The 20390-nt window shown below is 38.1% G+C and overlaps 1 protein-coding gene across 10 annotated transcripts in view; it reads right to left on the bottom strand.

Annotated features, from left to right (window-relative positions):
* PHACTR4 (phosphatase and actin regulator 4) overlaps nucleotides 1-20390 on the bottom strand; it is a gene marked incomplete at its 3' end in the record, with an annotated part of 91566 nt that overhangs the window by 11695 nt on the left and 59481 nt on the right. For 6 of the 10 annotated variants that reach the window (XM_079114555.1, XM_079114550.1, XM_079114554.1 and 3 more), the window contains 7 exons: nucleotides 18080-18253; nucleotides 17084-17164; nucleotides 14946-15110; nucleotides 13513-13899; nucleotides 9723-10320; nucleotides 8812-8996; nucleotides 6261-6414 (listed from right to left, as the gene is read on the bottom strand). In XM_079114555.1, coding sequence (XP_078970681.1) covers nucleotides 6261-6414; nucleotides 8812-8996; nucleotides 9723-10320; nucleotides 13513-13899; nucleotides 14946-15110; nucleotides 17084-17164; nucleotides 18080-18253 — 1744 coding nt within the window. Of the gene's footprint in view, nucleotides 1-6260; nucleotides 6415-8811; nucleotides 8997-9722; nucleotides 10321-13512; nucleotides 13900-14945; nucleotides 15111-17083; nucleotides 17165-18079; nucleotides 18254-19088; nucleotides 19117-20390 lie in introns of those variants that run through there. The other 4 variants (XM_079114552.1, XM_079114548.1, XM_079114557.1 and 1 more) reach the window with 3 other exon arrangements.

Raw genomic sequence — 20390 nt, 5'->3', positions numbered from 1 at the left:
AGTAGGTGAAAATTTAGTTGCTCCTTATTCTCAGTAATTCTTGGTATTGCCAGTCTTCAAATTATTTAATTTTAGCCATCCTACTGGAATGTATTGGTATCTCATTTTTATGTTTTTTAATTTAAAAATCGTTATTTTACAGCAGTATTCCCTTATCCATGCTTTTGCTTTTATAATTAAATATAGAATTATATTTAGAAATAAACAATAAGTTTTTAATTGCATACTCTTCTGAAATCTTGAACTGTACCACTCTTTCCCAACTGGAACATGAATCCTGCCTTTTGTCCAGGTTATTATTATTCATCCATTAGTCACTTCTTAGCTATTTGGGTTATGAGACTGACTATCAATGGTGTCGTGACACTTGTGTTAAATGAAGTAACCTTTATTTTATTTAATAATGGTTACAAAATACAAGAGAATTTATGCTGGCCATTTAGATATGCTAAAGATAAGAAGTAAAATGCTTCTTTTAAATAAAAAAGTATAATTTTATTAAAGCAGATTGATACAACTGTTCTATTATCAATTAAACATTATCATTTGTATATATATGAAAAAACAGTACATAAGAACATATAAGAGTTTGGTATTAACCAACGTTTCAGGCATCCCCTGAGGATAAGAAGAAAATACTGTATTCTGGGAAGAATGCTTAATAGTGATCAAACCTCAACAGTGGTTTTTTTGTTGTTGTTTTGGTTGTATTGGGTGCTCTACGACTGAGCTATATCCCCAGCCCTTTTTCTATTTTATGTCTTTTCTATTTTGAGACAGGGTCTCACTAAGTTGCTCAAACTGGCACGTACTATCTCTTAACAGACAGGGCCTCTTAAGAGATTTTTAAGTATGGAAATATAGTATTGCAAACTATAAACACAATGTTGCTCAGCAGTCCTTTATAGATATTATTTATCATGCACAAATAAAATTTTATTTTGGTTAGTGACCAGCTATTTTACACATACCTCCACCCAACACCTGGCAACACTATTTTAAATTCCTCAAATAAGTAGGGTCATAGAGTATTTCTCTGTGACTGTTTTCTTTTTTCTTTTTTCTTTTTTTTTTTTTTGGTCTTTTTGCTTTGCAGTATTGGAGATCAAGCGCAGGGCCTCACTTGTGCTCGGCAAATCCTCTTCTACACTGAGCCACACATGTAGCCCTGTGGCTGGCTTATTGTACTTAGCATAATGTTCTCAGGGTTTATCCCCCTTTATACAATATATTCTTCTTTCTAAGGCTGAATAATGTTCCACTATACACACCATATTTTATTTTTTTAAATTTTACACACACACAAACACATATTTAGTATTAGATGGACAGAATGCCTTTATTTTTATGTGGTGCTGAGGATCCAACCCAGTGCCTCACATGTGCTAGGCAAGCACTCTACCACTGAGCTACCACCCCAGCTACCACTGAGCTATCATTCACCCAATTCATATTTTCTTAATCTATTCACCCATAAGTGAACATTTATGTTGTTTCCATATCTCAGCTATTAAGAACAACAAACATGGATGGCAATGCTGATTTCTCTCCAAGATCCTGATTACAATTCTTTCAAATAAATACTCAGAAGATGGATTGCAGGATGATATTGTAGTTCTATTTTTAACCTTTTTTGGATGGTGGGAATTGAATCCAGGGCCTTGCATATACTAGGTTGTTTTTAATTTTTGGAGGAATCTCCACATGGGATGCATGATTTTGCATGCCAACCAACAGTTTACAAGGGCTCCAATTTCTCCACATCCTTGCCAACACTTGCGTTTTGTTTCTTAGATAATAGCCATCCTAACAGGTGTGAGGTGATCTCTCTTGTGGTTTTGATTTGCAATTCTGATTATTAGTGATGTTGAACATTTTGTTATATACCTGGTTTGCCATTTGTGTGTCTTTTTTAGATTATGTGGTTTTAACTTGCATTTCCCTAATGAATAATGATGCTGAGCATCTTTTTATATGCTCATTTGCTTTCTGTATATCTTCTTTGGTGATGTGTCTGTTAAAATCTTACACTTTTTTTTTTTTTTTCCTTTTGCAGAGTTGGGGATTGAACCCAGGATTTTAGGCCTGCTAGGTCAAGAGCACTACCATGGAGCTATGTCTCTAGTCCTTTTTTGTTTTGGTAACAGGGATTGAACCCAGGGGTGCTTAACCCCTGAGCCACATTCCCAGTCCCCTTTTTAATTTTTCTGTATTTTTATTTAGAGATAGGGTCTTGCTGAGTTGCTAAGTGCTTTGCTAAGTTGCTGAGGCTGGCTTTCAACTTGTGATCCTCCTACCTCAGCCTCCCGTGTTGCTGGGATTACAGGCATGTAATAAAAGACCTTCATCAAATAAAAAATGTTCAAAATCTTTTCCTGGGTTGGCTGGTTTTTGTTGTTGTTTTTGTACTAGTGATTAAACCCAGGAGAGTTTTACCACTGAGCAACATCCTTGGCCTTTTTTATTTTGAGGCAGTCTCACAAAGTTGCTGAGGCTAGCTTTGAACTTGAAATCCTCCTGAGTTACTGGGATTATGAGTATGTGCCATCACACTAAACTTCTCTTTTTTTTTTTTTTTAACTAGGGGCTGAACTCAGGAATGCTTAACCACTGTGCCACATGTCCAGCTCCTTTTTATATTTTATTTAGAGACAGGGTTTCACTGAGTTGCTTAGGACCAGGTTAAATTGCTGAGGCTCTTTGACTTATGATCCTCCCATCTTAGCCTCCTGAGCCACTGGGATTACAGGCGTGCACCACTATGCCTGGCACTTCTGTGGCTGGATTTAACACACACACACACACACACACACACACACACACACACACACACACACCTCTCTGTCTTGTTTTGCAGGGATTAGATCCAGGGCCTTGTGCAGGCTAGGCAAGTGCTCTATCATATAGTTAACATCTCTAGTCCAAAGGTCTCCATTCTTCTTCTTCTTCTTCTTTTTTTTTTTTTTTTTTTTAATATATTTTTAGCTGTAGATGGACACAATACCTTTATTTTATTTTTATGTCGTGTGGAGGATCAAACCCAGTGCCCACACATGCTAGGCAAGGGCTCTACCACTGAGCTACAACCCCAGCCCTAGTCTATGAACTTCTGATTAGCTATTAACAAGTATTGAGAAGGCAACTAATAAGAAACTAGTTATTTGTCAATTCTACCAGAGTTGAGGAGACATGGTATCTGGCAGAAGCCAAAGCAGTAACCTCTTTTCTGTGGCTTATTAGGTCAAGCAAGGCCCTGCTGTTTTTGAACTCTTTAATTTATGCTATTCCAAGTAAAATAGCTTTCCATGAAGGCAAGTCCAATCTAAAACTGTGAATAAAGCAATATTGCTGTCTTTTATATGAACAGATGAGTCTCATCATTAGTAGGCAGGGGTAGTAGAGATAACTTTACCAGGAAGAGCTACTATTTAGAAGCTACTATTTAGACCATGTATATTGACTAAATTTTTTGACAAAAGTTGGGGGTAGATGAAATGAAGATTAAAGACTCCAGCACTATAATCCAAATGATTAGTACTAGGAACAGTAGTTCTCAAAGTGGTCCCAGAACCAGCCATGTGACCCGGCCCCAACACAAAGGAAACACCTCTAGGCATGGAGCCCAAAAACTTTTTTTTTTAAATATATTTTTAGATATTGACAGACCTTTATTTTATTCATTTATTTATACGCTGAGAATGGAACCTAGTGCCTCACAAATGCTAGGCAAGCACCCCACTATTGAGCTACATCCCCAACCCCAAGGAAAATCTTTATGATAAAAATAGTAATAGCTGTGCCATATAAAATACGCATGCAAAAACACTAGAAAAGGGAAGGGAATGTAACAGTGGCAAATGCATGCCTAACCTGTGAGAAAAATAAACAAGCACACAAACAAAAATCACTGAAAAAGAATATAAAGTATTATAATTATTTATAGCCCCAATGGTCCAAATCCACCCAGAGATCTGCTTATTTAGAGCCTGAAAGCAAACACAGCAACATCGTCATCATATCACCATGATCACCATCATTACTGGTGCTAGGGGTGGAACTCAGGGCCTTGTGCATGCTTAAGTAAATGCTCTACTACTGAGCTATACCACCAGTTCTATATGTTTGCTTATTTTTTGGTACGGGGACTGAACCCAGGGTCATTTTACCACTGAGCTACAGTCCCAACCCTTTTTATTTTTTATTTTGAGAAAGGGTCTCACTAAGCTGCTGAGGATTCTCACTAAGTTATTGAGGTTGGCCTTGAACTTGTGATATTATGACCTCAGCATCCTGAACTGCTGAAATTACAGGAATGGTAGAGGGAAGACAATAATAAGAAAATGAGAATAGCAGAAAATGAATAACCATAATTTCATCATAAGGAAATAATAAGACAAATTCAAATGTAGGGCATTCTACAAAACAAGTGGCTTATGTTAAAAAAAAAGTCATAAAAGAAAACAAACAAATAAATAAATTAAATGGCTTAGGAATTGTTCCAGATTTAAAGGAGACCAAAATGACATGACAAAAAAATATAACACAAGATGATAGACTAGATACCAGACTGGTTGAAAAAACTGCTATTAAAGGTATTACTAGGATGATTAGTGAAACTGAATAAGATGATGTACTATAAATGTACTGATATTAATTATAAATGTACTGATTAATTATAAATGTACTGATATTAATTGTGAATTTGGTAAGTATGTGGTTATGTAAGACAATGTCCTTCTTCATAGGAAATAACATGCCAAGGTACTTAGGAGTAAAGAAAACTAATGTCTGCAATTTAGTTTCAAATGGCTCGGGGGAAAAAAAGAATGTTATGTATATAAAGCAAGAGTAAGCATAATAATCAATAAGGCAAATATGGAAATGTTAACACTTCTAGGTTAAGGGCATATAATAATATTTTTGTAATTTGAAATTTTTTTTCTCAAAATAAAGTATATACATAAATACAAGTATTAAATTGCTGTACCTTAAATGTAAAGGGCCAAGTCTACCATCCTTTCCCTATGAAGAATTTCTGGTACCACACCCAGAAGTCCATCTATCAAACTGACTTTCAGATTGGTGATTTGTGAGTTACGGACACTGTCAGAGCAAGAAAGACCTTCTATTTCCCTTCCTTCTAATCACCTTTAATTTCTTTTGCTTAGACCTTTGCTTAGTTGCTGAGGCTGGCCTCAAACTTTACATTCTCCTGCCTCAGTCCCCTGAGTTGCTGGGATTACAGGTGTGTGTCACCACACCGGGCCTAATCACCCTTAATTTCAATAGTAGTCAGACCACAGAATTCATACAGGCTGACCACTGTGCTTAAATAAATACATCTTGGAGAATGGTTTCTGGATCCAGAAAGTGTCTACTGGAAGACAAAGGGCCAAACCTGTCTCTAGATGGGGCATACACAAATGTCTAAGGTAGGAGAAAATATAATTTTATTAATGGATATTCTTAGTTAATTATTTTGTGAAGAACAGTCTAAGAGTCCACCTTTTTATCCTTTCTCTACTGGAGAAACATCTATGCCAGGAAAACACCCATCTATTTGTCTGAACTCTTTTGGGCTTTACATATGCAGGAAGCTGGTCTGCATTTAGTCTCTGTTTTGATTCTAGCTGACTTGAAAAATATACTAACATATTGAAAAGGGGCAGTTACCTGGAACATGTAAAACAGAGATGATGAAAAATATGTGTGTGATTAATTGAGTTTGCATTTCAAGTTCAGCAGTCACATAAAAAATGGCCAGTCTTGCTATTCTGGGAACCACCCAGACTTATCCAACAACTTTGGCAAAACCATATGTCTTATCTCATAGTTTAAAGCTCTCAGTGCTATCTGGTTCCCTAATTTCTATATTCTTAGAGGCTATCCAACTGTGTCTAAAAAATATGTATTTTTAAAAATTATACTGAAGGCTGGGCGCAGTGGCACATACCTATAATCCCAGTGGCTTAGGAGGCCAAGGGAGAAGAATTGTGAGTTCAAAGCTAGCCTCAGCAACTTAGCAAGGCCCTAAGCAACTCAGTGAGACCCTGCCTCTAAATAAAAATATAAAAAGGGCTGAGGATGTGGTTCAGTGGTTAAGAGCCCCTGGGTTTAATCCCCAGTACAAAAATCAAAAACCAAAAGATTATACTTAAAAAAATAAAGAATTCCCCACCACAAAGTAATAAGCATCTAACACACATACTGGCATAATCAAACTGAATCCAACTAATTAACTAATTTAGGCAAGAGCCTACCGTATCAATGTGTTTCCAATCTGGTGCCGTATTTCATTCCATTCCTCCTTGGTTTTATGAGGCCAAGAATTCAAATTCAACTCTGGTTCACTGGGTCTGTGGTTCAATTTCATTGCCAGAGTGTCTTTCCTCTTCACTTTGTTTGCCAGAGCACCTATACATGAGGAGGAAAAAAAAGTGTAGAATCTTGAAACACAGCTTAATGTGAGGCTATGCCAGTGGTTCAGTGGCAGAGCGCTTGCCTAACATATGAGGCACTGGGTTTGATCCTTAGCACTACATAAAAATAAACAAATAAAAATAAAGGCATGCTGTCCATCTCCAAGTACAAACAAACTACAACAAAAAAGGCTTCATGTCATGGGGAACTGGGGAGGAGTCTGAATCAATGTAACTTCCAGCTTACTTGGCCTCAAATGATCCAGTCAAAACATAGAGGAGGGGAAAAGTTGAAGACATCTAAAAATCTTTTCAACACATGGACCTACATGGCAAAAGATACCTTCTCTCTTTTACTAGCCCTCTACTTTTTTTCCCTTAGTAAGAATTGCTGGAGGAGAGGGAATCTAAGCATGGGACGGTCATCTGAATTAGAACCTGAAACCTACGACAATTTTTTTCCACCCCAGTCCTAGGGATTGAACCTAGGGCCTTGTGCATGCTAGACAAGGACTCCACCACTGAGCCATATCCCCAGAACTTTTCATTTCATTTTGAGACAGGGTTTCACTAGGTTGTCCCAGTTGGCTTCGAACATGGGCTCCTCCTGCCTCAGTCTCCACACAGCTGGAATTATAAGCATGTGTCACCATGCCCAGATTTTTCTTTTTTTGAAATGGGGCTTTGCTATATTGCTGAGGCTGACCCCAAACTCTTGGGCTCAAACTCTGAGGACTCTCCCTCCTCAGCCTTACAGATAGCAGGGCACACAGTTACATGCCAATGTGCCTAATCTATTTTTTTTTTTTTTGGGGGGGGGGGTGCTGGGGATTGAACTCAGGGCCTTGTGCATGTGAGGCCTATCTGTTTTTAAAGATGCTTTGCTAATTTTAGGAATCAGGATTCCATATTTCACAAAGATTTTGTAGGCAAAAACACATTTTATTTTTCTTTGCCTAATGATAGTAAGTTCAGTTTTCTGAAGGATAACATCTCTTTTAAACTTTCAACTTAACCTCAGATGCCAGGTTTTGTCTACTTGATATTTTTTAGCATTATCATGTTGAATAGGTTCTTTTTTTTTTTTTTTTTTGGGCTGAGACTTGATTGAACCCAGGGCCTGGAGCATGCTTGCCCCCTATCACTATCCCCTAGCCCCTGGGTGAATAGTTATAGTTTTAAAATAAAATAAAACAAAATCAAACTAAAGCTCAAATGGCTCAATCTACTTGGCTCCCTCTCAGGGCGTTCTTTTGCTTTTGTTTGTTTTTTAGTGCTGAGGTTTTAACCCGGGGTGCTTTACCATTAAGCTTCATCCCTAGTTTTTCGCTTGTTTTAATTTTTTTAATATATATTTTTTAGTTGTAGGTGCACACAATACATTTACTTACTTACTTATTTACTTACTGTGGTGCTGAGGATTGAATCCAGGGCCTCACATGTGCTAGGCGAGTGCTGTACCACTGAGCCACAACTCTAGCCCCTATTTTTTGACATAGGGCATCACTAAATTGCTGAGGCTCAATCCTCCTAATTCAGTCCCCTGGGTCACTGGGTTTATAGGCATGTGCTACTGTGCCTGGCTGCCAGGGCTTTTCTTTCTTTGGTGGTACTTGGGATTGAATCCAGTTTCTTACACATGATAGGCCAATGCTCTAATCACTGAAGTTACATTCCTAGACTTTAAAAATTTTTTTCTACCGGGGGTTGAACCTAGGGGTGCTTAACCACTGAGCTACATCCCTACTCCTTTTAATTTTGTGACAGGATCTTGCTAAGTTGCTTAGGGTCTTACTAAGTTGCTGAGGCTGGCTTTAAACCTGTGATTCTCCTGAGCTGGGATTACAGATGTGTGCCACTGCGCCCAGCCCCAGACCATTTTTTTTGTTTTTGTTGTTGTTGTTACCAGGGTTTGAAATCAGGGGTACTCAACCACTGAGTCACATCCCCAGCTATTTTTCATATTTTATTTAGAGACAGAGTCTTGCTAAGTTGCTTAGGGCCTCGCTAAATTGCTAAGGCAATTGAACTCATGATCCTCCTGCCTCAGTCTCTCAAGCTGCTGGGATTATAGGTGTGCACCACACTGTACTCAGTGGCCCCAGATTTTTTAAACATTTTTTTGAGATAGGCTTTCACTAAATTGCTGAGTCTGACCTTGAACTTGTGATCTTCCAGTCTCAGCCTCCCAAGTAGCTGGGTTACAGGTATGTACCCAGCTCATGGTTAATTTTAACAGAGGAATGGCAGCAAGGATGAGTCCTACACAGTGGCTTCCAACAACAGGTAGTCAGATTATTTGACAGAAAAGATACCTGTTTCCATTCATCTTACTTGCAAATAGCTTTATCTATAAAAGAATTTTCTCTTTTGTTCTTCCCTCCTTTCTTACTCTGATGGCTTTCATCTTCATCTTCTTCATCTCGGTATTGAACGGGACCCTCTGAATCTGAGTCACTCTCCTTTTCTTCTTCTTCCTGCAGACACTGTGGTAGTTTAGGAATGATTGAGGTAGATGCCATATCTTCAACAAAAGCCAAAGGACAGCTTTGCTCCTCCTCTTCTTCATCGTCTGGACTAACAAATTCACATAATTATATTTTCTTTTCAGCAACAAAGATGCTGGTTTGCAAGACAAAGAACTGAAATATCTATGAGAAAGTTCATTAATGAAATAACTTATAAATCCCTCCCTTGGCTTTAACAATGATGCTAAGGAGCTTTTTTTTTGTGTGGTGCTGGGGATTGAACCCAGGGCCTTGTGCTTGCAAGGCAAGCACTCTACCAACTGAGCTACATCCCCAGCCCCCTAGGAGCTTTTTAATATCTATTAATCTAAAGGACTCTGGGTTCAAATCCCAGCTCTACCACTTATTAGATATTGGTGCTTTCTAGAATTTGTCTAAATTTATTCTCACAGGCCTACAGAGAAGATATCATTACCATTTACAGATAACCCAAGAAACAGAAAGATCAAGTAACTTATACTTCAACATACTAGGAATGGCAGAGCTGGGATTTGACTCCAGGGTTCTCTCTCCAGGTAAGGCAAGGCTCTTAGCACCATGAAATACACTTTTACCCTTGTATCATATAAAAGTAGTGATTTTAATTTTCATGTATATAAACATGTAATTTTTATGTCATCATGGAAATCTCCATGAAACAAAAAAAAGTTACAAAAATCACAGAGTAAAAAAAGTCCTTTTGGCAGAATATTTTCTTTTTTAAGTAATTTTTTCCCCCCAAGCACAGCTAAGAGTAAAGAAGGAAAAACAAGAGGAAAGTTTTAAAGGCACTCACACTTTCAGCATTTCAATAGTGATGGGAAGTGACCTGGTCCGACCCAGGGTACTGCTGTCCTCAGAAAAGTTGTCACTGTTCTCAAAGAGCAATGAATGAGCTCTGTGAGAACCCTCTAAAGGAGGAGTTGTGGGAAGGGGGCTGGTCAGGGCCTGCTGAATTCGAACATGTAGTGGGAGTGGAGGCAGCCTAGAGGGTACATGGGGCTCCCCAAAGCTTTGGTCCAATATCCTCTTGGGGACTTCCTTTTTCTGATCTTCCTGCTGGGGAACCTCCTGGGCAAGATCTAAGGAAGGTGGAATCTCAACTTCTGGCACAAGTTGAAAAGTCTTAGGAGGGAATGGAGGAGACCGTGGGGGCTCTGGAGGTATATGGGTAGGCAGCGGAGGAGATGGAGAGGGAGGCGGGATCATCGGTACTGGTTCAGAGCCCACAGAACACGTATGCATCTCTCTTTGATTACTTGGTGTTTTTGTGTTGACGCCAGCAGCCAACTCTGAGGTGGATACCAAGGCTGACAGAGTGCCTCTCTTAGGTGGTAAGGGTGGGGATGGTTTTGATAATATTGTACCACTGTTTATTGCTTGGGACAGTTCAGCTGGAAAAGAGAAAGCAACACTTTAATTTAACATCACTTTACAATGCTTTGAGAGGCCAGCCCAGGTCTAAAATTAGAGCTGACCTCAGTCTTAAATCTTTCAAGCAAATTATATAATTTTATGACTTTGTCATGCCTTCTATCTTTAATTCTGAAACAAAATCTGTATTTATTCAGGCGGAGGGCCTGATGAATACAGGTGCAGGAAAACTCTGCTAAGTATCTTATTTTGTTGCCATGACAATAGATATGACAACTTTATAACTTGATGTTGGTATAAAGTTAATATGAATAGAGACAAAAAAAGCCAATTAACGACTGTTTTGTATAAGAGTAGTTCATTAAGAAATTTAAACGTTCAGAGAGCAATATTAATGCTTGTCTAAAAAACAGTTTTTGGCATTCTTACCATATCTTGATAAATAATAACTCCTAGATATCTCAATTCTGTATTATGATATTATAAATAAAGACATCTTAAATTTGTTTGTTTGTTGTTATTATTGAGACAGGTTTCATTAAGTTGCTGAGGGTCCTGCTAAATAGCTGAGGCAGGTCTTGAACTTGTGATCCTTCTGTCTATGCCTCTGGAGTTGGTGGGATTATAGGCATGTGACACCATGCCTGGGTGACATCTTGAATTTTCATAGCAAATGCAAAGAAAGCCCTTTGAAGAAATTTAAGTGCTTTTCTATCCTTAATGTCATAGTCTCCTTTTATCACCTGCGGTGATACCTGAGGTCACAGATGTTGGGTAACTACAAGGTGGCATGGACTCAGCTAGTATCCAGCCTCTGGTTATTAGACTACTACTTCATTCTCTGAATCTTTATTTGTGTTAGCACTTCTCCATTGTCCCTTTGTACTCCCATGTCCACTCCCCTTACACAATGGAATCCCTGATGGCAGGGCAACCCTTATATCCATCAGCATATCCACAGGGCTGGGCACAGAGTTTGGTACAAGTGGGTCCTCAGTATGTTTATTACATGAGATGCCCTTACCCTGTATCATGACAGTATATGTTCCTATTGATCCTCCCAAAGCCCACATTGACTCAGGCACTGATCCAACACAGTCACTCCCTTGGGAGGGCTCCAAAGACATGTAAGAAGTGAATCTCACATAAAAAAGAAGTTAACCTTGCAAAATAATTAACAAATAGCTCTCTCTATCATCAACCTCTAATCATTCACCCAAATGCTTTATTTTAGTCCCATCCATTGTTCTCAAATGGTCTCATAAGTGTTCCTGAAATAAAAATTTTACTGTCCTAAATCTCATTCCATTGGGGATATTCAAAGTAAAAGGCTAGTTAATTCTATCTTTTGTTATTTGTTGATGCTACTGGAAATTGGACTCAGGGTTGCTCTACGACTGAGCTACATCCCTAGCCCTTTTAATTTTTTATTTTGAGAAAGATCTAACTAATTACGCTAGCTTCAAACTTGCAATCCTTCAGCCTCAGTCTACAGAGTAGCTAGGATTACAGGTTTGTGCCACCATGTCCAGCTAGCAATCTATTTTAATAAGCCTGCTAGGTGATCTTGTTGAGAATACAAGTCTAGACAACAGTGTGAGAACACCAGTGTAGAGAAGAAGTCTGGATCTGAGAGTTGAGTTTTTGTCTCTCACTAACTACAACAGTGAAAGAATTACAAAGTCTTCCTGTTCTAATTGCCCTATCTATATAACAGATAAAATCAGTTTACTACGGCACAAGGTGGTTTTGAAAATAAGTATAAGAAAGCTCTTCAAGTTCCTCAAAGATAAGTCACTGTGGCATTATCCATCTGAGTAGTGATAACAATAATAATCTTCATCCTGTTTTCATCTGGCTACTCCAACCTGTCATGCTCATAATATATTCTAAACCTGTTTTTCAGGATTCTAGTTACTCCACCCAACTTTGTGATATTAGGTATTCAATGAGCATATTTTTTATTCATCTATTCAATCAGTAATAAGAACTTAAGTAGAAATAAGCCTGTTATCATTTTTCCTGAAAAACTACATCTGTATTAGCCCTGAAGCACTTATGAAGCCCCTCCCTTTCTTGAAAGTTCGTTGAAGGTATATATTTATATAAAGAAAATAGACCTAAAATAGACCTAATACTGTAGATAAGTGCAAAAATTTACTAAACCCATAAAAATTTACTGATTACCTTCCCTGCTTTCTTTACCATGACTTATTTTAACATAAGAGTAGCATTCTTAACTTTCCCAAGATAAAACATGATTTTATCACAACAATTTAAATAATATCTTTGGCAGTTCCCATGAAGATACTATGCCAGGCACTGAATCACAAGTTACACAGGTATCTACAAAATCATTGTTTTTATCTACTAGACTCACTCTACCACTGAGCTACCTACATCCCCAGCCCTTTTTAATTTTATTTTGAGCCAGGGTTTTTGCTAAGTTGCCAAGGCTGGTCTCAAACTTGTGATCCTTTTGCATCAACCCTCTGAGCAACTGGAATTACAGGCATCCAATGCTAGGTCCCAACTTTTATTTTGGTGGTACCAGGGATTGACCCAGGGACAATCTACCACTGAGCCACTGATTCCAAGTCCTTTTTACTTTTTGAGACAGGCTGTCACTAAGTTTCCCAGGCTGGCCTCAAACTTGCAATCCCTCCTGCCTCAGTCCCTCAGATTGCTTACAGGTGTGTGCCACCACACCTGGCAGGTCTGATTTTTTAACTGATAAGTATGCCCTGCTTTTGTAAGCTATGGCATTATCCTAATTTTTTTCAGTTACATGCTACAGATAATTCCATGCAAGTCAAACCTGTTATGATCTTCACATATATGGTCCTTCAACTATATATATTTTTTGGAAATACTATTATAGAAAAATAAATATTAGTCTTTCCATATATGACCTTAATTTTTTTTTTTTTAACTATTTTGTACAACTGCATCATATGTTTGTTTTGGTTCTGGGGATTGAACCCAAGGGCACTTAAACCACTGAGCCACATCCCCAGCCCTGAACTTAATTTTAGTGATGTCTCCATTTGCCTCATTTTAAGAACTTTTCTTTATACTGAGGACATTCAAAGGGACAAGATAATGAACGCTTTCAGTATGAATCAATATTATACCAGCTATCCAAATAAAACAACCATCTAAAACCAAATCCAACCAAACCAAAAACATGAAAGCTCTGAAGACTTACTTACCAATGACAGGGTTGCTATTTCTGTGAGCTGGTTTAGGGGGAGGAATAGGGGGCTGTTTGGCAGGGACCATATGAGTAAGGCTTGGGGTAGCAGTAGTGTTAGTGCTGACAGGAGCAGCAGGCAGAGTCCTGGGTGCTGGGGAAGGGGTAACAAAGGAATTAACAGTCTTTGCTACGTTTGTGGCAGCAGTGGCGGCAGCAGGTGCTATGGTGGTAGAAGAGGCAGAGGAGATGGACCTTGCCAAGCTGCCAGAAGTGACATCCTTTGCTGACCCTTCACTTGCTTCATGAGATGAGGACAAGGGTCTTTTAGGGGGAAGTAAAGGCTGTTTGGGTACGTTCTCAGGTACAGACTCTGCTTCAGAATTCGGTTGGCTTCCAATTGAGCCTGTATAATAAAAGATATGATTACAGGGAGAAAATGACAAGTAAGAATGAAAAGGTAAACACATCTATGAATTTACAGTCAGCTTCATCAATTCTTCCACTTATAGATCAGTTTACAGGCTATAGTTCTCTATGTTTTCCACCTCAACAATTTTTCCCCCCATACTGAGAACTGAAGCCAGGGGTGCTCTACCACTGAGTTACACATCCAGTCCTTTCTGAAATATTTTTACTTTGAGATAGGGACTCAGTAAGTTGTCCAGGCTGGTCTTGAACAACATTCCTGTATCAGTCTCCCAAATAGCTGAGATTATAGGTATGTGCCACTGTGCCTAGTCACTCTCAGGTATATCAGTAAGAAAGGTTCAGTAAGAGGCTCATTATGGTGTTGGCTTTTTACACAAAGTGCCAGGCTACTGGAGGCACAGAAAAATTCCTTTGGTAGAGGAAGAAAAGTGTGTAGCCTGAAAAAGTGCCATTGAAATCTGATATTTAAAATCTTTTTCTCTGCTTAAGAATCACACATTTGGGGCTTGGGTTGTAGCTCAGTGGTAGAGCACTTGCCTAGCATATGTGAGGAATTGGGTTCAATTCTTGGCACCACATAAAAAAATAAAACAAAATAAAATAAAATAAATAAAAAAGGCATTGTGTCCATCTATAACTAAAAATAAATTAATTAAAACAAAAAACAAAAAAAGAACCACATATTTGCATGCCTGAAATCTGAGGCTGAGGCAGGAGGATTGCAAGTTAGAGGCCAGCCCCTGCAACTTATCAAGATCCTATCTCAAAATAAAAAGATCCAGGGATGTAGCTCAGTAGTAGTGTGCCCCTTGGTTCAATCCCCAGTACCATAAAAAAGAGAGTGAGAAAGGGAAAAAGAATCACAAATTCACATATTTTGTAAAAAATTTGGGGGGGGGGTATTCCACTAAGTGTTGTAAGTAGTTAATAAATTCATAAAGAAGAATATAATTCTCCCTGAATTTTATTTCTTCTTATTTTCTCACAAACTTATGTTAAAAGGGAATGAAAGTATCTTACCTAGTTGTTTCTTTGGGTCCTCTTCTGGAATAAGACTGCTAAGACTTGCTATTCTTACTGGTTCTTCCTCTATTAGGACTGGACTAGAAGATCTGATGCTCCCTATGGGGGTGGTATGGCCATTCTTTAATATAGCATGGTTTAACTTTCCTGGATCCTCACCACCTGCAAGGAGAAAAGAGAAAAGGGCTAAGTGGCAAAAGTTGGTATGGTCAGACTGGGAGAAGAGCTGGTGGTTTCTACATTCTCTTATCCTCTTGCCTCCCTCTTCCTGTTTTGCTATATTATTTAGACCCAGGTTATCTGTATCCTTCTACAGATAGTACAAGTAATTCCTTTATAATAAATATGGTACTGCCTATTATATGTGAAGTACCTTTCTATAAGAATAAACGTTAAATAATTACAATGCCATCAAGAGCTGTATCATGTGAAGGTAAAGAAAAAAACCATTCTTTTGGGGTGGGAATGGGTTTGGGAAAGCTTCACAGAAAATGGTATCTAAATCAAGTCCTTGAAAGAGTAGAAACCTACCACACTGATGAAAGTCTACCTAGGATGAAGGAAATGTATAAAGACTGGAAATTATTTGACATGTTTGGAGGACTGGCAAGTATTTGGTTTGGCAGAACATTTTTGCACATAAGAAATGATTATGGGTATGAATGAATGGCCAACAAAAGCAGGATAATGAAGGATAATAAACACCATGAAAAAGAGCATAGACTGAATCTTGTATGAAACAAGAAGCCAAAGGATTAGAAGTAGTAGAGACATGATCAGATCCATCTTATAGATGGTTAGCTCTGAAAGCTCTGAGGAGAATAGATTACAGAAGGGCATTGACTGAAACAAGAAAAACAATAATAAGCTACTATTTGAATATACATGAGAAATACCAGAGTATGACTGAAGACAGTAGGAATGGAGTGCAAAAGGTGGAACTGATGGACAGATCAGAGGTAAACATAATACACATGACAATTTCCTACAACAAACCAGAGGGATCAGTGCTGAGCTTGAGACTATGGGAAGACCTGTAATGATCACCCACTGCTTTGAAAATCACAGGTAAGATTCTTCCTGGAGCAATTAGACAAATGTTCACAGTTCTAGCAGAGGTTTCCTAGACAGTATTGGAAGAGAGAGTTGAAAATACTGAGGTTAGAGACTTAAAACTCTGTTTCAGCTAGTGCCACTGGGAATGGAACTAGCTTTTCTCTAGATCTTTATCCTTCTTTGCTTTCCATAATGAGATACGTTGAATAATTACCATTTTAATGTCTGACATATTAGTCAGTTAGTTCACTGAGTTCTCATAGACCAGACCCTCAACTCCTACTAGGAGATTAAACTACTATTTTTCAGGCAGGCCCTTATAAGAGGTGGGGTTTAGAATAAAAGTAAAAGAGTCTAAGGCAAATAAGTAACAAGTAAAAATGTGCTTCTAAAGGTAAAGGTAGCTGGGTGCAGTGACCCATGCCTGTAATCCTTGGCAACTCAGGGGGCTGAAACAGGAGGATCATAAGTTTGAGGCTAGCCTGAGCTAGTAAGATCCTGTCTCAAAATAAAAAGTAAAAAGGCTGGGGTTGTAGCTAAATGGCAGAGTAAGCTGAGTTCCATCCCCAGTACTACAAAAAGAAAAAAGGGAGAGAGCAAGATAACAACTGTGCAAAAGTAGTTTAAGTTATTGCATATGTAAAAAGAAGAGAAATGAAATGCTATCAATATGTGAAACTATAGTTTTACATTTATAATAAACTGTTTCATAAGAAAGTCCTGACATTATAAATAAGCAAATGAGCACTGAAATATAAAAACATGATTTTTGTGACAGAAAATTAGGGCAGCAACATGGGCATAGAGACAAGCTTGATCAAGAAAAGGAAGTCACAACTACTACTGCAGTTGGCAAAAAGTTGAAGAAGTATACAGAGACAAGAAATGCTTGCCCAAGGATCCTTCACTCAGCTTCAGAGTTGAAGACCATGACCAGACACTTAAAGAGTGAATTTGTTTAAAAAGCCCCACCCCAGATACAGCAATCACAAAACAAAGAAAGAAAATTCAAATACCTAGTTAGACCCAATCAAAAACCAAGTGCAGAGACAGGCATATGCTATTCATTTGAAACTCACCCTGCTCAAGGTCTTCCAACAGTACCCCTCTTTTAACCAGCTCTTCTCTTGGTTTTCGCATAGATATTTTTCGCTCTAAAACTAACATTGAATTGGAAAATAGCACTCAGAAATGTGGCAGTTGAAAGGTCAACATTACTCTTAGCATTTAGATCTACAGGTAAAAGAATAAAGTGGTTCAAATTTCTATTTTTTTATTATTTATTTTTATGTTTTTGTGGTACTTGGAATTTAAACAAGGAATACTCTATCACTGAGCTATGCCCCCAGTCCTTTTTAATTTTAATATTCAGACAGGATCTTGCTAAGTTGCTGAGGATGGTCTTGAATTTATAATCCCCTTGCCTCAGCTTTCTGAGTAGCGGGGATTACAGGTATGTGCCGCCAATACTGTGTCTGGCTAAATTTCTTCTATTCTTAAGAAAGGAAAGAATAGGGAAACTAATTTCGATTTTTAAAATGTAATTTCTGAGGCTGGGGGTGTGTAACTCAGTGGTAGAGCACTTGCCCAGCATGTGCCAGGCTCTGGGTTCAATCCCCGGCACTGCCCAAAACCAAACGAAACCAAAACCAACAACAAAACCACATTAATTTCTTTCACATCCTGTCCTACTAGGAAAGTATCATTTCCAAAAGGAAGTACTCTTAACAATTGTAGCTTAATTGAATTTCAAAAGTAAGGCATTGATGGATGAACTTTGTGTTGAAGGAAGTAGGCAAAGTAAAAAAGCAGTAGCAGCCTAGATCTGCTACTGTTCAGGAACTCCAGTAGCAGATAGATTTTAAAGTAGATTTTAATCCCATCAAAATGCAAACCTGGAAAATGAGGCTATAGAATATAAGGCTTAGTGAATGGTCATTTATCTGTTTAAATTCTAAAAGATTAAACTCTTGCTTTTAATTAGGGGATTATAGGAGCTTGGGAAGAGATAAAAAAGTTGGGTGCTCTTAAAATAGGGAACTCTTTAACTCAGAACATAAATCCTAATATCTCACCTTCTGAGGTCTCTTTAAATTTATCACTACTTTTTTTTTTCCTCCATTTCCACGGTTTGAAGATCTTGCCAAAGCTAGAGAACTTGCTCTTTCTTTTGGTGGGAGGTGTTATGTCTCCTGCTTCTACACTGTCCATGACCATGCCTGGATCTGCGGTGGGCTGGCCTGCTTCTTCTGTTACATGGAGAAGAGAGAAGGAAGAGAACAGCCAATTAATTATTTCAGCATAATCTCTAAAATGTCCCTTCCCTCTCTTCCTGTGGTAGTTGGAAAGGATCACGGCAAGAATAAACAATCATGCAGACAGTCAGACTCCTGACATCACATGGACACCAAATATTAAAATCTGTAATAGACAAATTACTAAAGGAACCAAACCAAGTTGACATCATTTTAGGGTAAAATTCAGCAAAATGATTAGATCCAGGTCAAAATCTTTCAAAGGCACACTCACACAAAATGTGGATGTCTTCCCAATATGTATGACATATCATGTCACTGAGCAGGGAATTCCATGGTTAGTGAGTTATTATTCTGTTAACACTGTCTCTCTGCCCTCTCTCTGCCCTTTTCAGTATTTAAAGTAACACATGCAGTGTTAACACCTTACTTATATATTTAGCAGGCTTTCTCCCTTACAAAAAAGACTCAAGTTAGTTTTGGAGAATTGGAAGGTGTGTGGGTTGAGGGATAGGTATAATAGAAAGGGTGTTTTTAAATGGAAGGAACTTTTTCAGAGAATAGAGTGAAATTCTAGTCTGCTTATCATGGTATCACTTTAGGGACAATCATGATATTAAGGAGCTAATATGAAACACCTCATAAGATGTGTGCAGGATCAAAATGAAAGGCCATGAGTCCCTTTTAAAATAAAACATGCAGGGTATAGTTAGCTTAATGACGGAGAAAGGAGCAGCCAAGGCAAGGCCAAGAAAAAAAAAAAATTTTTAAAAAGCAGGAAGGCAACAAAAAAAGCAGGAAGGCAACACAATACAGCTTTGCACTCCACCTACTGTCCCAAGGTTCTCTGGAGAAGTCTAGAGGGGAAGAAAAAAAGAGTTATGTGGAATAAGTGTCCTAGAATCAAAGTGGAACTGCTACTTCATAAAATTGCATCAAGGAATACATAATGTATTTCGTATTTATTAGAGGGAAATAACTCCTATTAGGGGAGGTGGGGTGTAACATATATACTACAAAAATTGCCTTCTTTTAATAATGTAGTTATTTTTTCATAAGAGGAAATACAGATAAGCCTTAATTTTTTAGAAACTAGTGCCGAATTTGATCTTTTTCAGTTGACACGTGAAAGTCTAAGGAAACTGATAAAGGTCACATTTACACAATTAAAACTATCAGTAACTGCAGTGATGACTGCTCATACCTTAGTGTGCTATACCCAGAAGACTTCCAGATCCTGATTACTAAAGTACAACAGAAGGAGATGACACAGGACAGTGACTCTTTTCTCTAGATGCATGATTTATTCAAGGGCATCATAGATCTCAACTGCATTAATTTTGTTACACAAAATGCATTAGAATCTGATGATAACATTAGACCATATTTAAAAAAGATTAGAGCTGGGGTTGTAGCTCAGGGGTAGAGTGCTTGTGCATGTGTGAGGTTTGATCCTTGGTACCACATAAAAAAATAAGTAAGTAAAATAAAGGTATCATCTCCATGTACAACTAAAAAACATTTTTTTTAAAAAGGTTAGTTATCAGCGATATCAGAACTTCTGACATTTCCCCTCAGTGGTGCCCTGGAACAGACCCTGAGAGTGGCAATAGGGTGAACACCTGGTATTACTTTTAACAGTTGGTATTTTAAGACAGTATCTTGTCAAATATGAAATGTCAATGAGAACTAAAGACATTTCCGGGCACTCATAATGTCATTTTTTTTTTTTTTTTTTCTTTACATACTGGGGATTGAATCCAAGGGTACTTTACTACTATATCCCTCTTCCTTTTTATTTTTTTATTTTGAGACAGGGCCTCACCATGTGGCTGAAACTAGCCTCAATTCTCTTGCCTCAGTCACCTGAGTTGCTAGGATTATAAGTGTGCACAACTGTGCCCAGAGAACAATATATTTGTGTGTCATCTTTTTTTCATAAATTCAAAATGAGAAAAAGGATTGGGGATGTGGCTCAGTGGAGGAGTGCTGGACTAGCAGGTCCTGAGCCCTTAGCTTGATCCCCAGTGCTACAAATAAAAATGCAGAACGAAATTATGAAATCCTTTCAGATCTATTATGTCTTGCAGCATGTGAACTAGAAAAATATTTAGTTTGTATTAAAAAGTCC

This window comes from Sciurus vulgaris, assembly GCF_902686455.1.
Source record: "Sciurus vulgaris genome assembly, chromosome: 1".
NCBI lineage: Eukaryota > Metazoa > Chordata > Mammalia > Rodentia > Sciuridae > Sciurus > Sciurus vulgaris.
This window is presented reverse-complemented; position numbering and strand designations above follow the sequence as displayed.